The sequence below is a fragment of the Cyprinodon variegatus genome, unplaced genomic scaffold (genome assembly GCF_000732505.1).
Source record: "Cyprinodon variegatus isolate N-32 unplaced genomic scaffold, C_variegatus-1.0 Scaffold1853, whole genome shotgun sequence".
Lineage (NCBI taxonomy): Eukaryota > Metazoa > Chordata > Actinopteri > Cyprinodontiformes > Cyprinodontidae > Cyprinodon > Cyprinodon variegatus.
In genome coordinates this window covers 1-18371 of record NW_015152306.1, presented here as the reverse complement: position 1 = coordinate 18371, position 18371 = coordinate 1, and the positions used below count along the sequence as shown (strand labels likewise).

General features: G+C 37.4%; 2 protein-coding genes across 15 annotated transcripts in view; one reads left to right on the top strand and one right to left on the bottom strand.

Annotated features, from left to right (window-relative positions):
* LOC107104706 (abl interactor 1-like) overlaps positions 1-9403 on the bottom strand; it is a 67668-nt gene extending 58265 nt beyond the window's left edge. For 4 of the 14 annotated variants that reach the window (XM_015404766.1, XM_015404774.1, XM_015404767.1 and 1 more), the window contains exon 1: positions 9137-9401. In XM_015404766.1, the coding sequence (XP_015260252.1) occupies positions 9137-9253 (117 nt within the window). In that variant the 5' untranslated portion in view covers positions 9254-9401. Of the gene's footprint in view, positions 1-9136 lie in introns of all 14 variants that reach the window. The other 10 variants (XM_015404771.1, XM_015404768.1, XM_015404776.1 and 7 more) reach the window with 5 other exon arrangements.
* Positions 9404-10787: 1384 nt separating this feature from the next.
* LOC107104705 (acyl-CoA-binding domain-containing protein 5A-like) lies at positions 10788-17741 on the top strand. The gene is made up of 10 exons (XM_015404761.1): positions 10788-10902; positions 11114-11246; positions 13397-13517; positions 14151-14223; positions 15288-15405; positions 15809-16027; positions 16114-16278; positions 16588-16667; positions 16747-16942; positions 17282-17741. Exons 2-10 carry the CDS (start codon positions 11150-11152, stop codon positions 17587-17589), a joined length of 1377 nt encoding a protein of 458 aa, XP_015260247.1. The 5' UTR covers positions 10788-10902; positions 11114-11149; the 3' UTR covers positions 17590-17741.
* The last annotated feature ends 630 nt before the right edge of the window (positions 17742-18371 follow it).

The window sequence follows — 18371 nt, the reverse complement described above, 5'->3', positions numbered from 1 at the left end:
TTTAGCTAATAAAGCGACCCACTTAGAGCAGTAATAATATCAAAATTCTAAAAATATATGTTAACATCTTGCAGTTAAGATAGAAAAAAATAACCGTTTTTGTCTGTCAATATTCTCCAGCCAGAACTCCTCAAGGTTTCACCTGGTTTTATAAAAAAAGAATCTTCTTTAAGGAACCTTTGCCTATCCAGTTATTAATCGATTAATAAAAAGAATAATCGACAGATTAATCAATTTGCAAAATAATAGTTAGTTGCAGTGCTACTTTGAACCACCAGGAGTTTGATAAAAAAAAAAAAAAGATAAAAAAGGTTATAAATGGATAATACAGTAATTATTATTCTATTTTCTTTTGGATTTAAAAACCCTTCAACAGCAGAACTGACTGTTTTCTCTTCTGTGCATAAAGCTAGAAATAAACACTGGAACTGCACACAATCATCTTTCCAGCAGAATCTTTAGCCTCGAAACAGAAATGTTTCTGACTAATAAATGCAGCGACATGTACAACGTCCACCAGAGGCAGAAGCTAAATTTCAGCTGGAATACTCTCCATTTCTTCTTAAAAACTAGCAAAGGGCGCGGTTTTTCCCTTTGCGGATGGGAAGATGGTTGCGCGTTCCCGCCAGTCGGATTTGGTTAAGAGTTTGAGTTATAAGTGAACAAACAAATCAAGAATGTGATACATCTCAGCTGCTACTGCGTCTGTGATTGGTTAAAAGCTCAACATGGGAGCCAGGTATCCAATCACCACAAAGAACTGTACTGAATGTCCCTCCCTTTTGCAAACACTTTCTACATGAGGCAGTATCAATCTGGCTTAGGCCAAGTTAGAAGTTATCATCAAAGCAAACTGGAAATCCATCCGTTTCGGTTGTTCAACTGAAGTGATTTCTGGATTTTACAGGTCAGGGCGTGTTACGTAAAATTGATTTCAGCAATTAGAAAACAGGCCTAGTAATATCTAATTGATGATTAAACAAAAGGGTGCATTTATTCTGTCTTTTAGGGACAGATTCCTTTAATATGATCACCATGTTAAAAAAAAAAAGGGTCATCAATGAAGAAATCTTAATGTGCAGCATATTTTTTGTAACCCTAAAGTAGATTATCCAAATCTAATTTTAATCATCTTTATACCTTACTTCAAAACTCCTTTTAGACTCTCATACGTGTCCCCAGTAGGAACCCTGAAGCACAGCTATGGGATCATATTGTTCCCCAAGGCCTTTGATGAGTGTTTTTGTAATGTGACAACAGCACTGATTCATGCTTAAAGTATGTGGAGCCTGAATGAGTCAATTGGGCTCTTTACTTCATGTTCATTTAAAAAAAAAAACAGAAAAAAGATACATAAGCTTTATATTAAGTGATCAATGCTTTAATGATGGGAAAGTACAGGCATGAAACCAGCACAGAAGAAGAAAAACTAAAGGAGGGGATTGGAAGAGGGACAGAAGTTAAGTATTGGACAGAAAATAAAGGGGAAGAGCTTTAGGAAGGAAAATTAACAGGTAGAAGTAAACAATAGGAAGGAAAGAGGGAAATAATGAAAAAGGAAGGTAGGCCTTAGGAAAGGATGGATAGAAGGCAGGATAAAATTGAAGAAAGGAGGGAAAAATTGAAAAGGAGGTGGGGAAACAATAGAAGTAAACAAATTCAATATATAGAGGACTGAAGGAGAGATAGAAAGGGGATGAAATAGAAGTAAAGAAGGATGGAAAAAGAAGGAATGGGAACACAAGGATAAAGAAGGTTTAGAAGGGCTGAAGGATAGTAATGTTAGTAATGAAAAAAAGATCGATAGGAGACCAGAGAGAATTCAAGGCAGAACACAAGAAAGAAAGGAAAGACAAGGAGGAAAGAAAGCAGAGGCACAGGAAAGAAATAAACACAAGCAAAAGGAATAGAAGGGGGTAAGAATGTCAAACACAGGGGCTTAGGAGGAAGGGTACAGAAGGAAGAGCAGAAGGAAGCCCCGTCAGGACGCTGGTTAAAACGCCTCTCACATTGATTCAGAAAAAAACTCTGCTTTGAATTTAAACAAGTCCTCAGTTTGTCTGGCCAACAGAGCCCGGTGGCCCACTTTGCATGCCGTCTGCTCGTCTTTGTCACACACGTCCTAAACTCAGAACAGCCAAGTGCCAGAGCCTCAAAGCAGGCCAGTGTGTCTGTCTCTATTATTAAACCACTTCCTGACAAAGACAGGAGGCATTTCCAGGGAGCCAAACAGGAAACAGAACTCTGACCAGTCTGTGTGTCATACGTCCCTCTCACACACATCTGCCCCCAGTAGAACTAAACCCACGAGATTCAGCTGAGGAGCAGAACAGGTTTGCTAACGTTGCACCTGAGCATCCATGACAGGAAAGGGATAGGAACACTGGAGGGAGGGGTTAGCTGAACGTGCACTGATTCAAGCTGAGACATGTAGATCAGAGCGGAGTTTCAGCAGACTGACACACAGTGAGCTCCAAATACTGCTTTTAACCGTCAGTTTGCAACAAGGAGCTCTGCAAAAAATAAAAAAAATGTATATATGTAAATAAACTAAAAGTTGCACCTAAATTTACATCAGTTGGAACAAGATCCCCTCCTGCTCTGCACTTGATCCTGGGCTCCTTTTGAAGCCAGCAAGAGACGAGTTTTTGGCATATTTCTCAGCTCCAACAGGAGCTCTCTGGGGAGATCTGGGTTTTCTATTCCTGGACCAAAACTGCAGCAGGATCTAAGTGGTGACATTTAGAGAATAAAACCCGGTCTCTGACTCTGAGCCAACTCTAAAAAAAGAGCGAAATGTAAACTCCTACCGAACATCCAGGAATACAAACAATATGCAGGTTTATGACGAGTACGTTCAACCTTTTATTGCTTTATGATTCTCTTATTCCAAGTAGACGACTAACAAAGCCAGCAGACTTCTCTGTATTAGATTTTAAACTTTAGAAGTGCCAATTTTCTTCTTTTTTTTCATGGACAAATATTTTGTAAATTTAATGATAAAAAGTAAGATTCTCCAAAGCTACTAACAGGCCAACAGCATCTCATATCTTCACCGTACTAAAACATCCTTTGTTTGATTGCCGACTCAACTAAACCATTTGCTGCTAAGAGCTGAATTTGAAGTTCTCAGTTCCAGTTAAATTTCATATTTAGTTTACCTTTGTGATGGTAGGATGCAAGGCGTGTTTTTCTGCCTTTACTTTTAAGCAACCAGCAGCGTAGATGGTGTCTAAAGGTCGTGGCGACATGGTAGGCCTGTGCTCTTGCCTTTACCCATTTTGATAAGCAGATAATAGAAACAGGTCTGTGTATCACGCCATGCACACTTCAGGGAAACACAAAGTCAGGGAATGCTGATAAAAGCTAAATGAACCATATATATTCAAATCGATTACATTTTTGTAATTAAGTTTCTTAAATAAATTTAATTGATATAATTTTTATATTTTTATACATTTGAGTGTCTGATCCCCCTTTACTTGAAGGCACATTGTAAAACTGCCTTTGTACCCTAAAGAATTGACGGAAACAAGTCATTTTAAATGATTCCTCAGGCCAATATACAGCGCTTGACACTATTAATGCTACGAGCGGGGTAGCCCTCTTGAAATCTTGACCATGTAAGTTGGGAGAAGACGTACAGTCGTTGGCCCGGTCATGTGACATGGAAGGATGTATCTCTTTATGGCAGCAGGCTCATATATAATCATGGAGCTAAGGTTTTTGCTCTACTATCTTTCCACCTGCTCCATTACTGGTCATGGCTGAGGCAAGGAAAAAGTTTAAACCTTCTGAGGAGGTTAAAACGAGAAAACACGAAACGGATCGTTAACGAGGAAAAACAAGAGTTGATCTTGGAAATGAATCTGTTCGTTGGTGCAGGCTGAAAGAAGCCGGAAGTAAAACCGATTTGCTTTTCTCAACTTTATTATTAGACTGGTAAGTTAAAACTTTGCTCCTAGTATACATTCATATCTTTTTTATTATTTTCGATGTTTATTAGAAGCAAAATACGTTCAGAGAAAGCCAGCAGGCTACAGACAAAAGCTAAACAAGACACCCCGTCCAACCCAGTGGTTTTCCCCTGGATCTGTCCTGGTGGCGCTCTCCAGAGAGCAGCGTTTCTCACGCCCTCCGAGCTGTAGCTAGATGCCTAGCGCCATCCCCAATCAAAAGACACGGGAGGCTGGCTGGCTGTTTTTTTTTTTTACTTTTGCGACAGTGATGCCAAGCTTGAGGCCACTAGAAGAGAAAGTTACAGGTCTAGTGCCCCTAGTGCCCAAAAGTTACATAGTGTGCCTTTAAAGAGACATTACTGAGTTTTCTATTGACACTGCCACCTGTGGTCAAAACACAGAACTACAGCACTCTTCTGCTCGTTCACGTTAGTTTTTTGTTTTTTTTTTTTACTTTTTTTCCATCTTACATAGAGTTGCCATCAGTGTCTGAGTCGAGCTGTATGCCGGTCTCTTCTGAGTATCCACAAAATCCATCTTTATTATGCTGCTTCAATATTTTGCTAGGTGGGACAAATAGGCTTCAGCCTTATAGGTGGATCAAAGATAAACTACTGAGGTACGTCTGCTCTTTAAACAATGTTCTGATCCTAAATGGTAAAATAAAAAAGCCATTTCAAACACATTTTAGTAAAAAAGTTCATGTCTCTTTAAAAAAATTATTTCATTTTTAACACTGCTAATGAATATACCTCTGTTTAAGATATTTTTTATATACTTTCATTTAAAACATTTCTTACTGTAATAAGAGAAAAGAAGAGAAAAGAATTCCCTTAATTAAAAAAAAAATTCAGATCCTCATAAATAACTTGAAAAAACAAGAGTTCAGGGTTTTGCAGATATAGTAAAAAAGAAAAATTTGATTTTAAACTCACAGTAAATCAACAGATTATTTAGGCAGCATAAATCACAAGATAACACTCCCTGTTAAACGTGAAGCAAGCCAGTGACAAACAATCCCAACAGGGAGTCAAAACACACGCCTGTTTTCCCACAGTTGTGTAATAATTGTGGGAAATTCAGAAAGAGGCGTCTCAGTTTCACGTTACAGTCAGCTGGAACAAGAACATTTCTTTTGGAAAATGTTGAGAAAACTGTTTCAGGTTTGTCCTGCGAGGCATGGATGGGGCACAAATTGCAAATAGAGAAAAACAAAACAAAAGACGATCCGAGGAAGGAAACTAAATTACAGGGAGTCCTTGGGGACTACCGCTGGAATGGACACTCCCTCTGTAGCCGATATGTTGGGTTCCTGTTTGGAATGAAAAGTCTAACGCAGTACCAAAAGACAGCCGACTGATAGATCAACAGTAAAACCAATAAATTAGGCCTCAGATTTACAATAAAATTAAAAGTACAGACTCACTAACTCAAACTTTTTCACAGGGGGAGAAAAAATTTTTTTCGCCTGGATAAATGAGGGAAGAAAAAAACCTTTTATAAACCAAACAGAGATGTTTTTACACTCCTTCATGTTTCATATGGCCATCCCAAAACCCTGAGAGTCAATTCAGATCCCCAAGTAATGCCCTTCAACTAGCAATAGCTTTGAGTTTAAGTCCTAGATCTCATGAACAAAGTATATAACAGAGATTTTTTTGAAACCTAGATAAAAAATCTACTGAAGTAAATGAAATGTTTTGGTTTACCAAGATTTCTTTAATTAATATAAAGTAAAAATATCTATATGTGGGTTTACCTTAATAAATAAAAGAAATTCAGAGCTGACAGAACAAATCCATATCTTCAAAATGCATTAAAACTAGATCCAGAGTTTTATCTTTTTCCAACAAAATGCCTCCACCGCAGGACTGAATGAAACCGGTCTTTAAAAGCCAACTTAAGAAACTTCTCTGCTTGTATTTGGCACCAAGTATCACAGCATGTACAAGAATCAAGGCCGTTAAGAAAATATCTAATATTTTCTATCTATTTGATTAGATTCTGAAATGCTGAGAGTCACATTTTAAGGGAGCTTCAGTCCTACATGTTTTAAGGAAGCTTTATGAAAAAAAAAAAACGATGGCAAAAATTAGGCTGACAGTCACAAAACTAAACATAGACCAGGCTTTTTCTTTTTTTTCTTTCAATTTTTCCATCTGATTGGCTTCTGCACATTTTCTCCACTCCTAAAACAAGTAAATGACATATTCCGCTTTCATAGGCTTATATATAGTTGTATGATTTTCCCCTAACTGGCACTGAGGGCAGTCTAAATTAGAGATCAACCAATCCAAGGTTGTTTATTTTATGCAGATTTCTTTTTGGGACCTATTCTTAAAGATGGATTTTCCTAACGCAATGATATTAAATGTTACAGAAGTTTTAATTTAAACGAAAAATAAACCCTGATGACATGGTAATGAATGCACTGTTGAATAAGCAAAAGTGTGCACACATCAGCTGATGTAATAAACAAAATAACAAAAGAAAATTCACTAATATCAGCCAAAAATATCTGTTGATCTCTAGTCTAAAAGTAAACTAGTTCACCCAAACAACCAGTCTGTTTTTTTCCCCCCCACACTCAGTTCTTCCCTCCAGGATTGTCAGGAATGGTTAGAACTGTGCAGGCTGCAGAGTGGGGTCATGCCCACTGGGGCTTACTGGTAGGCTGATTATAAGGGGAAGTAATGCAGCAGTTCTGCTGCTAACTTTGTCTGGATTTGATCTATTGACCAAATGCTGAGGGTTTCATAATAACTATGCTTAAAATATCACCAAACATCCTTGATAATGAAGTCTGTCCTTTCCAGTCTGCCCTGGTTTTACTGACATTTGGTTAAATTGGAGGTCTGACCAGTTAAGCCAGAAGTAAAACAAACAATAATAATAATGGTAGTAGGAACGCTTTTTTCTGCTGAGTGAAAATGTGATATGAAGTAATCTGAAACTTCAAACTGCAGAAAACAATTGAATCGTCTGAAGATTTTTTAGGGTAGAATCATTTGGCAGAATTATGGCAGAAACACACACGACCTAAAAGCAGAACATTTCCTGAAATGAACCTGAAAAAAGTCTAAAAGCTTTTCTTAACCTGGAAGTTGACAGATGTTGAACTGTGAATATTTTTTAAAAGACGGGAGTCCTTTTTTAAAGAAAGAGAAAAAAACATTCAAACTGTAAAGGATGTGTAAAACTTTGTGTTGAACTTTGATTAATACATCAAAAAGTGTAAAAGAAACAATTTTAGATCACAGAAATCAGCAGTCATTTACGAAAAAACTGTGCCAGGTTTAATGTTTTTATAATAAAAAGCATGTCCATGGTGACGATGTAAAAAATGAGAATTTTTAAAGATTTTGGTTTGAAATTTATCTATTTTGAGGAATTATTACAAGATTATCCCTTGTTATGCATAAAAATATTAATTTCTCTGATTTTTATAGAGGAAAAAATCCTTCAACATTAACCAACGGTAGGGCTACAACTAACAATTATTTTGGAAATCCTTTAATTATTTCTTCGATTAATCGAGTGTTCCTTAAAGAAGACTTTTTACAAAATCAAACCACTTCAAACTAAAGCTTTTACATCTGAGGAGTTCTGGATAGAGAATATTGACAGACCAAAAGGTTTTCATACCTCAAATGCAATATGTTTAAATATTTTCTTGACAATTTTTAACAATGACGGCTCCAAGTGGGTCGCTCTGTCAGCTAAAGGCCTGTTTTAGAGTCTCTAAACTCAAGTTAAGGATTAATCGATTGCTAAGTTAGTTGACGATTATTTCAATCGATTAATCCGATTCATTGTTTCAGCCCTAGTTAAGGCATTGCAGACCAAAAATGTTTGGAGCTCTTAGATATTTTAAAAGAACAGAGGATAGAGAGGGTAAGTTTTTACTAATTTTTTTTTTTTTTTTTTTTTTTACATTTAACCAAATTGCTCTTTACCAATTAGAGCTGAGATTGGTCCAATTGGTTAATTTAGATCTCTGGCTGATGATGGGGCTATTCCTATGTCTATATTATTTGTAATGAAGAGGCCAATTTATTTATTTTTATTTTTTTTTGTTTGTCTTTTTGTTCCTTGAATCAATAAGAAAATAGCAATAACCATCTTGCATTCAACTGATTTACGGCAAGCAGTATTGGGTAAGAAAGTGGAAGCACCAGCTTGGTAAAAAGAGCAGAGTCTCAGTGAACAGCAACAGGTGTGGGAAGGGCAGACATTTTTTACTCAGGAATCAATTGTCACACCCATTATAGCCTCTAATAGAAGGGACAACAACATACACCATAAGGCGAGATTTAATTAAAAATATACAAAAAAAAAAGACCAAAAATAAAGAATTTCACCAATGGCTGTATTGAAATAAGTTCCCATCTTGTCTTATGTCATGTCACCTCATAATTCTAGAAGTCTTGTTTTCTTAGAAAAGGTATACTAAAAATAAATAAATAAAATAATTCCAACAAAAAAAAAAAAAAAATTAGAAAGTGGTCTTTTCCATGTCAGGATTTTGTGGTTGATTTTGCAGTAAAGTCAAACAAACATCTTTAAAATTCACATTAAAATAATGCAGCAACAAAAAAAAGCCACGAGTAGTGCAGACATTATTATCATGCCACTGCTGTAATGGGTTCCCTGTGGACACTTTAACTGTTTTTGTGGTATTAAATGGTGTGTTTAATGACCCTAAAAAGAGCTGACATGCAAGCTCGTAATTTTGCTGACTAGTGAAATATTCACCACTACATCCACTACCGATAAAATATGTCAAACACTTTAACATGTCGGGAAGAGGCGTTTAGAAAACCGTGCCTGTAAGATTTGTTAAAACAAACGGGCCTCGTCCATGGTGAGAGTGGTGGCAGTTTTTTAACTCAACCGGTTCAATGACAAGAAAAAAAAAAAAAAAAAAGTAGACACACCCCGTGCCTAAACTGAGAACATTTATTCTCAAGAATCACAAAGAGCTCGAATGTCCCACGGTCCTAAATGCACCACCTTTAGATTTCTTAACTGAACTCAAAGCTTTTCAAGATATAATTCGCTCCAGAGAGTAGTTAGTAGATCCATATTTCCTGTCCCAACAACCTCACACACACGGGGAAAGCTCTAAAAGTGTTTTCCAAATCCAATAGGTCCGTTTTTTAAATAAACTTTCTTACCTGGACATAATTTTTCTCGCAGTAGTCGGCTACTCTCGTCAGGTTTTGGTAACTCTCCACAAGCGCTCTCTTCCCGGCTGGAATCTCTTCCTCCAACAACATTTGTAGCTCTGCCATCTTACATCTCTCCCTGCAGAGCCTCCCTTCCCTCTCTCTGCCTTCCCTATGATTGAAGCAGCTACCAGCCCACAGCACTGACAGGAAAAAAAAGAAAAAGAAACTATCTTCCTCCGCCTGCTATTGTGGGATTCCTGGCCCCGATTTCGCTTGAACTCAAACCGAAGATCGTCTGATAAAACGAAGATGTTTCACTAACCCGTTAAAAACTCGCTTAGGTTTTGCACACGCTGTCCGTGAACTTAATGGTGGTTCACTTCTCGCATCAGAAACTAGCTTTAAACATAAGTAGTGATTTGATTTTCTTTTTAGAATACAAAAAACATTTTTTTTAAATATATTCTGGCCAAGAAAAGTAGGGAAAATATATTGTTTTAATGAATGGCTTTTTTCTGTGACGTTTCTGAAGTTTTAATGTGTTTGCAGTAAAATAAAAACTTAGAAAATTATTTTGATTTTCGTTAAAAATGTTTGGAGTATTGCTAGTTTATTTATGTATCTATTTGTTTATTCAGTCCTGTTTACAGTGTGGTTAAAAGAAAACCAAACACAAAGAAAGAGTGCCACCTAGAGTTAAGGTTTCGAGTACTGCTTTTTTTTTTTTTAAACAAACGTGTTTTTATCATTTATTTAGATAATATTATGCTTTTTTCCAATTACAGATATATTTATGGACTCCTTTTAACAGTTAACAACTACTTGTTCCATCTTTTACTCTCTAAATAATATATATATATTTTAAATTAAATGTTCTTGTACAGGTTCTTAACTTTTACAGTGGAATACCATCAGTGTAATTTTTTTATTTGATGAAATATTAGGTTAAATGTCATTTCAATGTGAAATATGTGAAATTTAAATATGGAACTTTATGAATTGAATAATAGTTTAATATAACAGAGAAATTATATTTACAATTTCAATAGAATACCCAGATTAATATTTACATTCATATGCAAACTGATATGAATCAAAAATAATTAGACTAACATTAAATACAGACTAAAATCAATACTGTCATAATGCTATAATCCCAACCATTCATTCATCAATCCAATAATAATAATAACATTAAGTTATTGTTATTGTTGTTGTTGTTTTTTGATTATCATAGAGAAATTCTAAGCATTCCAAACAGTGATATGTTTAAAATAATTCAATATCAAAGTGTGCATTGCTTAGGCATGCACGTGTGCAATTTGTTAATTGTTTTATATCTGTGTCAATATTTCTACATGTCACAACGAATTCGGCAAGTCTAAAATAGACAGAGTGAGAACTCTCACTGCTCATAAATTCGCCTACGGTTTTATCTGAAAAAGTGGGATAAGTGATAACGCATGCCGGGAATTGTAGTTCCATGCTTAGTAAACTCTAGCGACCATGTATATTTAACCATGTTTTTAATTCACAGAAATAATAAATTTAAGAGCTATGAAATCGTCTCATTACACCCCTTAAACTGCCCTTTCAGTTACTTTTTTGGGGGTCAAACCCCAAAGGTGGTGGAGTCTGTAGGACTTACCGTTAGGAGAAAACTTCATCTCCCATGATGCATTATTGTTTAGCTTCATCTGCTGTTTATGGCGTCAGTCTCAGAGCTAAGGGCAAGTTACGCTCTGACCGATAGATAAACAAATAGTTTAAAGGTGAGTAATGTCTTTTTTAGTGTTTTTACTTTGAATATTTTCACACATTTGTGTAACTTGGCGTAAATGCTGGCCGCAGCTAACCCTGTGCGGCAGGGCACTTATTGTGTCCTACATTCTCAGCTGGTTCAATCCTCTTACTGTCGGTCAAAACACAGACTGCGAACCCAAAGACCAGCGTCTGTTTTATGTTTCTTCTACTTCTGGTTAGGCGGATATTCCTGCTAGCTGTCTCCAGATTGGCATTATGGAGGTGGAGAGTGTCAGCGCACAGGAACAGACACGTCTGACCCAGAGAAGGTTCGAGGCAGCGGTTAAAGTCATCAAGAGTTTACCCCCCAACGGTTAGTAAGACCCATCACTTCCTGGGAGACACTGACAGCCTCAGCAACTGCTTCACATAAACCACGTTGATTTTACATCTGATATACTGCTCAATTAAAGGGATATTGCACACATTTCATGTCATCAGGTTAGACGTAGGCTAATTTATTAGTCATTTTGTTTACACAAGTGTAAAGCAAAAATAAATTTCGTTTGGAACAGCTCTCTGAACAATTTCATCTTAAATATATATATAAAAACAGTAATATGACTGTAAATTTACAGTTCTAACAAATTAGCTCTTGTTCATGTTAAATAAATATGGTTAGTTTATAAGGTTTTCCTACATATATATATATTTTTAAATACTGTCACACACTTCAGTGTGTGTATTCATTTTTTTGTTTTTAGCAGTAACTGGTGGACTTTTCTGCAGGTTGGGGTTGTAGTTTATGTGAAATATAATGGAGTAGAAAATCCCTTATTGTCCCACAATGGGAAAATTGTGGCGTTACTGCAGCAAATGGTTATAGCAGAAGTGGTCACACAATGTACACCTTAGAAAAGTGTATAGAAATAACAGATAAGAAAATAAAACACAGTAAAGTATTGTACTGTACAGTGTTTTTACAATATAAATACTCTGTATCTGGAGAATGACAAATCCATAACAGCTGTGGAATTTTTTTTTTTTCAGTAATGGAAAAATAGCAGCAACACCAGAGATGTGCAAAAAAAAAAAAAAAGAAAGAAAATGCCAGCAGCTTGTTTTTAACTGACTAAGACAGAAACTGCAAAAAACGGCATCAATGTAACAACTTATTGAGTTTGTTGGGAACAGTGATGGTTATAAAGTCTTACAGCTGCCGGGAGGAAAGATCTGTGATAACGCTCCCTGGTGCATTTAGGGCTGAAACGAACAATTATTTTACAAATCTTTTTTTTTTATTTTTTTTTTTTTATACATAATTAAAACAGATAAAACTATCACTTTCCTGCTTGGGGAGTTCGGGGTCAACACATTAGATAAAGGCCATGGCTTGCCGGATTGGCTGCTACAGATCCACAGCTTGTTTCTTTATGACATCATAAGGGGAATGATTTTCAAACAGAGCATTTTGAGCATACATTAACTAAGACGTGAAGAAAGGCAAGGAGGAATCTTTTTTAGTTTTTTTTCCATTTGGTGAACCTCATACGCAGGCTTCAGGTCACATATGACTATTAGAAAATGTTTATGTGAATTATCCATAATAGGGGAGTTTTAAAGGCCAGATTTGTGGCGTCCATGAATAATATTGGTCCTATCATCAGATTATCACACCTGAGCTTTGGATCTCCATAGCTCCTTAAGTTACCATGAGCCTCTTAGCTAATTTGTTGCCCTGTTATGGTGTCCCATCCTCCTTCCATTTTCAGATGACTGATCAAACAAAACTCTGTGAAAATGTAGTGTTTTATAACCTAACCCTGCTTTGAAATTTCACCACATCCCCCCGACCTGTCTGCTATCCACCTTGGTCTTCATCCTAGTGTTTTGTTTTTTCACTATTGTTCATTAACCTCTGAGGTCTTAATACTTTTGAAGACACATTTTCTGTTTGTCAGCCTGTTAAAAGGAGCAGCCACAGATTCAACCTTATCACCAAAGAGTTATCATAGTCCTCTTTTTCTGAGTTTTTTTTTAAATAACAAAAAAATAAAATAAAATCATAAACCTTGCAACTCTGTAACCTAGATTTAAGCGTCCAGCAGTTTTTATAAGATGTAATACACAGGATTGATGAGCGATGCCCCAAAGAAAAAAAAGTTACCTTTCTTATGGCAAAAAAGTAACCTGGTTAGAGAGATGAGTCCAGTCAGAACTCTTTGAAAAGTGGGAGGTGGAAGTAGACAATAATTTGAAGAAGCCAGCTCATCTAAGTGTTTTAGATCTGAAACTTTATTCTTTAAAAGCTCTGAAATGGCTCTTAAGCTCAGTACCCTATCAGAGGCCAACTTCAGCTGGTGCCAGGTGAAACGCAGCAGCTTGAGTGATTTTATCAGCTTTAGCTGCAGACACCAGCAGAATCGGTCTGTTCATGTGGCCCCATCCAGTGTGTAGATTCCTACCCTGTTGTTGAAAAAAGCAGACATTTTGCATACAGTGTTTGTGTCTGTTTTTCTTCAGGTCCCTTTCAGCCTTCAAATGACATGATGCTCAAGTTCTACAGCTACTATAAACAGGCCACTGTTGGACCATGTAATATACCACGACCTGGGTTCTGGGATGTAGTTGGTAAAGCTAAATGGTTTGTAGATTTCTCTCATATCCATTTATGTTGTTTCTGCTGTGTTTAGATATTTCAACTCTTTACATTAATGTATTTTATAAATATTAGATTCATTTTCATGTGAAACCAGACTGAAGGCAGAGGAATTATCTTTTTGTGTCTTTTCTTAAGTTATGCTCTCTGGACTGGGTCTGGAATGTGACCTCTTACCCACAGAGCCGGACAGCTTTCTCTGTTGGGTCTTGCTTGAAAATGTTTGAAATCATAGCTACCGACAGCGGGTGGGGTTTTACTCAACCTTTGAGCCGAAGGCTTGCAGGGAACACATTGACCTTGGGTAAACTGGGTCTGTTTGAAAAGCAGGGAACTAGCACAAAGGTGACATAGATCCTATTTAATAAATATGTTTTATTGGAGATGTGAAGAAAAAAAAAACACTTTAAGTAAACATGTTCAATCCAGACTCTGTTCAGACTTTGAACTTTGACTGTGCTAAAGGCTGACGAGTAACGGAAGCATGATATCCATCATTACTGTTTAAATATTTATGTCTTATGTAAAAACATTCTAATTAGATTGATACTTATCTCTTAGTTTAATCACTTTGATTTTTAATAAACATTTTTTTCCTTTTTACGTTAATTTTAATAGGGATGCGTGGAATTCCCTTGGAGAGATGCCTGAAGAAGAAGCTATGGCAGCCTATGTCGACCAAATGAAGCTGGTTGGTCTTCTTGATTTTTCAAATTTTGTGATCAAGACTTGTCTGTTTGGTGTTGTAGCTGATGATGGTTGTTTTCATTTGGATAAGCAAATACTAAAAAAAGCTAAGGTGTTTTCTGAAAGTTGAGGGAGAGTTAGAACAATGTTTCGAACCTGAGCTGGAGTACCATTACATTACAGCAGGTCTGACCCACAGAAAAGTCTACAACTTCCATTTAGGGTCCTCGTTAGAATGCTGCTGAGAGGTGGGATTTAGAGACCTAACAAACCAGCACACTATGGGAGGATTTCAAAGCATAAGAATGCTCAGTTTGATGTCTCTTCTGCTCCAGCTCTGACCTGATTTCTTATTTTTAGATGCACTGACACACAACTTGCCTCATAATCCTTCTGTATTCAATTAAACCACATAACCAGGCTGTTTCCATTATGTGGGTTTAACGACAGCAAAATAGTTTTTATGGTATAAGGGAAAAGCCCCTTATAGCACTCATTCTTCTTAGTTTACTGCAAGAACACAGTGATTGGTCCACTAAACCCCCTTCAAGCTAATGCTACACATGTAGTAAGTCTAACAGAAGTTAAAATACTGATATGTGTTCAGGCATATGCTTCTCTAGGGTCAATAATAAAGCAAATACCAAAATAAAACCAAACATGTCCATTCAGGGTAATCTTTAAGTGGCAGTTAAGGTCATCTGCAGACATCATGTAGTTTTCGGGAAACAAAAGACACATAAAAAGTGAAAACTACACTTTAAGGAAGAAGTTCTTTCTGGCTACCATTTATGGCACACAAACAACTATTGGTTTCCTTTGTGGTCTTCTTCACATCCCGATTGAGTTATTTTTGTAAAATGCAGTGAAGATAAATTCTTACTTCTCAAGTCCTTTTTTCCGCTTAAAGTTCACTCATTTCCTGCTGACAAAGAAGGATTTTAAAATTTTCACTTGCTTTAGAAAACACAATGAAGTAAAATATTTTATTTGCTTCATACATTTATTATGAAGGTTATTATTTCCCATTGGGAAAAATCCTTAAGGTTTATTGGATTTCGTTCACAGATCCTGGAGGGAATGCCCATGACTGACGAGGTGGAGGAGCTGCTGCGCGTCCTCGGACCCTTCTATGAGCTGATTGATGAGAAGAAAAAAGTCACGCAGATATCAGACTTGAGTACAGGTAAGGTCTGTGGCCCACAGCGCCGACTCTACCTTCTACTTCCTGGTGACAGAAACGGGACGACCAAGCTTAACTCTCTCTGCCTCTTATCTGCTCAGCCCGTTTAACCAAGTTTGCTAGGCAACTGGAAGGCAAGTATCTGACTGTGCTCTCGTGATGTAGAGTAGAATCTGTGTGCTGCTTCAGATCAGCTGCTTTTAGTGTTAGTTGGCGGCACTGTTCCCTCTGTTACGCACACGTTTTAGGATAAAGAAATCGTTTTTTCTAGCTGCTGATTATTTCATAAAGATGTTTGTTATTCCTCTTAAAGTACAGAAACGAGATAAAGATGGAGTTTAAGTAAAGTTTAGTTTTGTGTGGAGTTTCCCAGTATTATTATTATTATTTTTTTTGTTTTGTTCAGGGTTTGGAACGATGCTGGACACAGTGGGATCAAAAAGTATTGCAAAAAGCATAATAAGAAACATGGAGATGAACGGCACTCTGGAGACTCGGCCCGCCAGGCTCAGAGAGAGTGAAGAAGTCGAAGAGGAAGACGACAACGACGATGATGATGATGATGAGGAGGATGATGATGATAATGAGGAAGAAGAGAAGGAGGACATAATAGAAATCAGAAAAGGTTGATATTGCTCCCTATTGTGAGACGATTATCCCTTGTATTGCTGATTTTTTTCTTATCACTGCTCCTGTTGTGTTTTACTTTAGCAGCACAGCCCAAGAAGAAAAGTTCCACCAGAAGACACAGAGTGTCCCTCCAGAATGGTAAACTGTCTAATGGTGGCTCCCATGTGGTCAACGGGGGTCATCCCAGAGACGGCGATGTGCAGGAAGTCTCAGCCGGGGAGCCTCTGCTGAATGGACACCATGCAGGTAGGAAAACCTCCATATTGGCTCTGCTGTATTTAGAACGGCAGCGTAATGAGGACTCCTCCAACATTGCCTGCCCCTGCTTGGGGTTTAAGAGCAGCATGTGACCAGATAATCTGCTAAGCTTTATTCTCAGAGCTGCAGTAAAGCTCCAGTAAAGATTCACACCTTGGCTGCTCCTGGGCTGGTTTGGATCAGTCAGAATAAACAGGACAGGCAGCCATTAATTCACTGTTTCTTCTGTGTAGAAAGTCTGAAAACCATAAACAAGCCGCACAAAAAAATATGATGTTGTCTTTGTATTTATTTTAGATGCGAGACCCAATCTGGTTACCAGTGACTCAGACAGTGAAGTCTACTGTGATTCTGTGGACCAGTTTGGCCAAGAAGAGGCAAGTCAGAGCCTCACAAACATGAGCCTGGATCAGATTTATTAAATCACTCCCCTAAAGATGTCTCCTTTTACTCCAGAACTCGGAACATAACCGCTCTCTGGATGACCTGGAAGAAGAGGAGAGTCAACTACGACACGCAGAGGAGGACGTTCAGGATCCTCCACAGGCCGTCAGGTGTGGAGGAGAAGAGGGGGAGACGGGTGGGACGGTGTCACAGAGACAGAGGCTGGACGTGGAAATGCCAGATGGTGCTTCAGCCAGAAGGGGAAAAGGTGAGGACCAACCTCCAGGACGTTAAAGCTTCTATTATATAAAGCTTTAAAAAAAAAAGGCCTTTAAGGCAGTTTATTTAAAAGAAATAGTTGAGCTATTAAAGCCTCGCACATTCGCAATTTGTCCAAAATTAGATTTTAAAAAAAGGATAAAACAAAAAAATATTTATGAAATGTCTACAAGTTTTAAGTAATGAAAGCAGTTTTATCTCTTTAAGTATTTTTGTTGGGTTTTTCAAGACTAAACTGGATAATCAGTTTAAAGTTATGAAATACAAACCATATGAGCCTAATTAAGATTAAAAAAAACAGCTGATAAAATCCTTTTCTGCTTTCCAGGTTCTAGGTCCCCAGGTCCAGGACCTCAGGTCCCCATGCACAGCAGTGGGGATGGAGACGGGGAGCGCTGGGGAGGCGCCGTTACACCCGCAGTGAGCCTGAACGAGCAGATTGTGGTGGCGCTGGCCAGACTGCAGGAAGACATGCAGAGTGTTCTGGAAAGACTAAGGACCTTGGAGGCTCTAACAGCCAACCAGGTCAGACCAGCCAGTCCTGTCGGTTCCTTGCCTCACACCAACAATGTTAGACAGGAATACTGGTTCTTACTGTTGGCTTTTATTTCATTTCATCAAACAGAATATTTTTAAACATTTCCAGCCTTTCAGGCTTTATTTTTAACTGTTTAAATAAATCCTAAATATAGTTTTAGTTCCCTACTAACCTCCAACATGCTCTATTCATCTGCTCTAATTGCTAGTCTGGCCAAAATAGATTATTGTGAATTTCCAGGTTAATAACTACTTTTAGAGTTTATCTGATTTTTTTTTGTGTCTAAGAATAGAAAATCTTATCTTATATGTTTTTGTCTTCAACAAAAAGATTTATCGTTATATAAGCGGGATGCCATATTATAGAACACAGCAGTTTTTTGTAGTTCTTTATGTTGTCCTACATAGACTAAGTCGTTTTATTTGTGTTGTTTGTGCTTTCTGACAAGCTCGCACACGAACACATTTTCCCTCTAAAAGACACAGAGTTCCCCAGAAAAGATGTCGCAACCGCCTACAATCCAAACTTAAATATGTGCGTTAACACACCTCCCTGAAGGATTCACTCTGCTCTGATTAGCAGCCAAAGCTCTGCTTCTCCGTACCCAGAAATAACCCAAGCTGTATTCATCTCCATTCACCCTCCTTCGTCTGCTTAAGGAAAACCTCGCAGCATAATACTTCCACCACTATGTTTCACTGTGTAGATCATGTGCTGAAGGTGACTGACATCATGAGGCTGTTTGCTCACTGATGTTCTCTAACTAACCTCTGAGGCCTTTTCCCAGAACAGGGGTGATTACCTATGAGTTAACATATAAATTTAATTTGCTAGGTTACAGGCCACAAACATTCAGGTTATTTTTATAAAGAAAATGTTT

Coding starts and splice junctions, on each gene's coding strand:
- LOC107104705 (XM_015404761.1), top strand. CDS start 11,150: ATGGAGGTGGAGAGTGTCAGCGCACAGGAACAGACACGTCTGACCCAG. Junction 11,247..13,396: donor CAAGAGTTTACCCCCCAACG/GTTAGTAAGACC, acceptor GTTTTTCTTCAG/GTCCCTTTCAGCCTTCAAAT. Junction 13,518..14,150: donor GTAGTTGGTAAAGCTAAATG/GTTTGTAGATTT, acceptor TAATTTTAATAG/GGATGCGTGGAATTCCCTTG.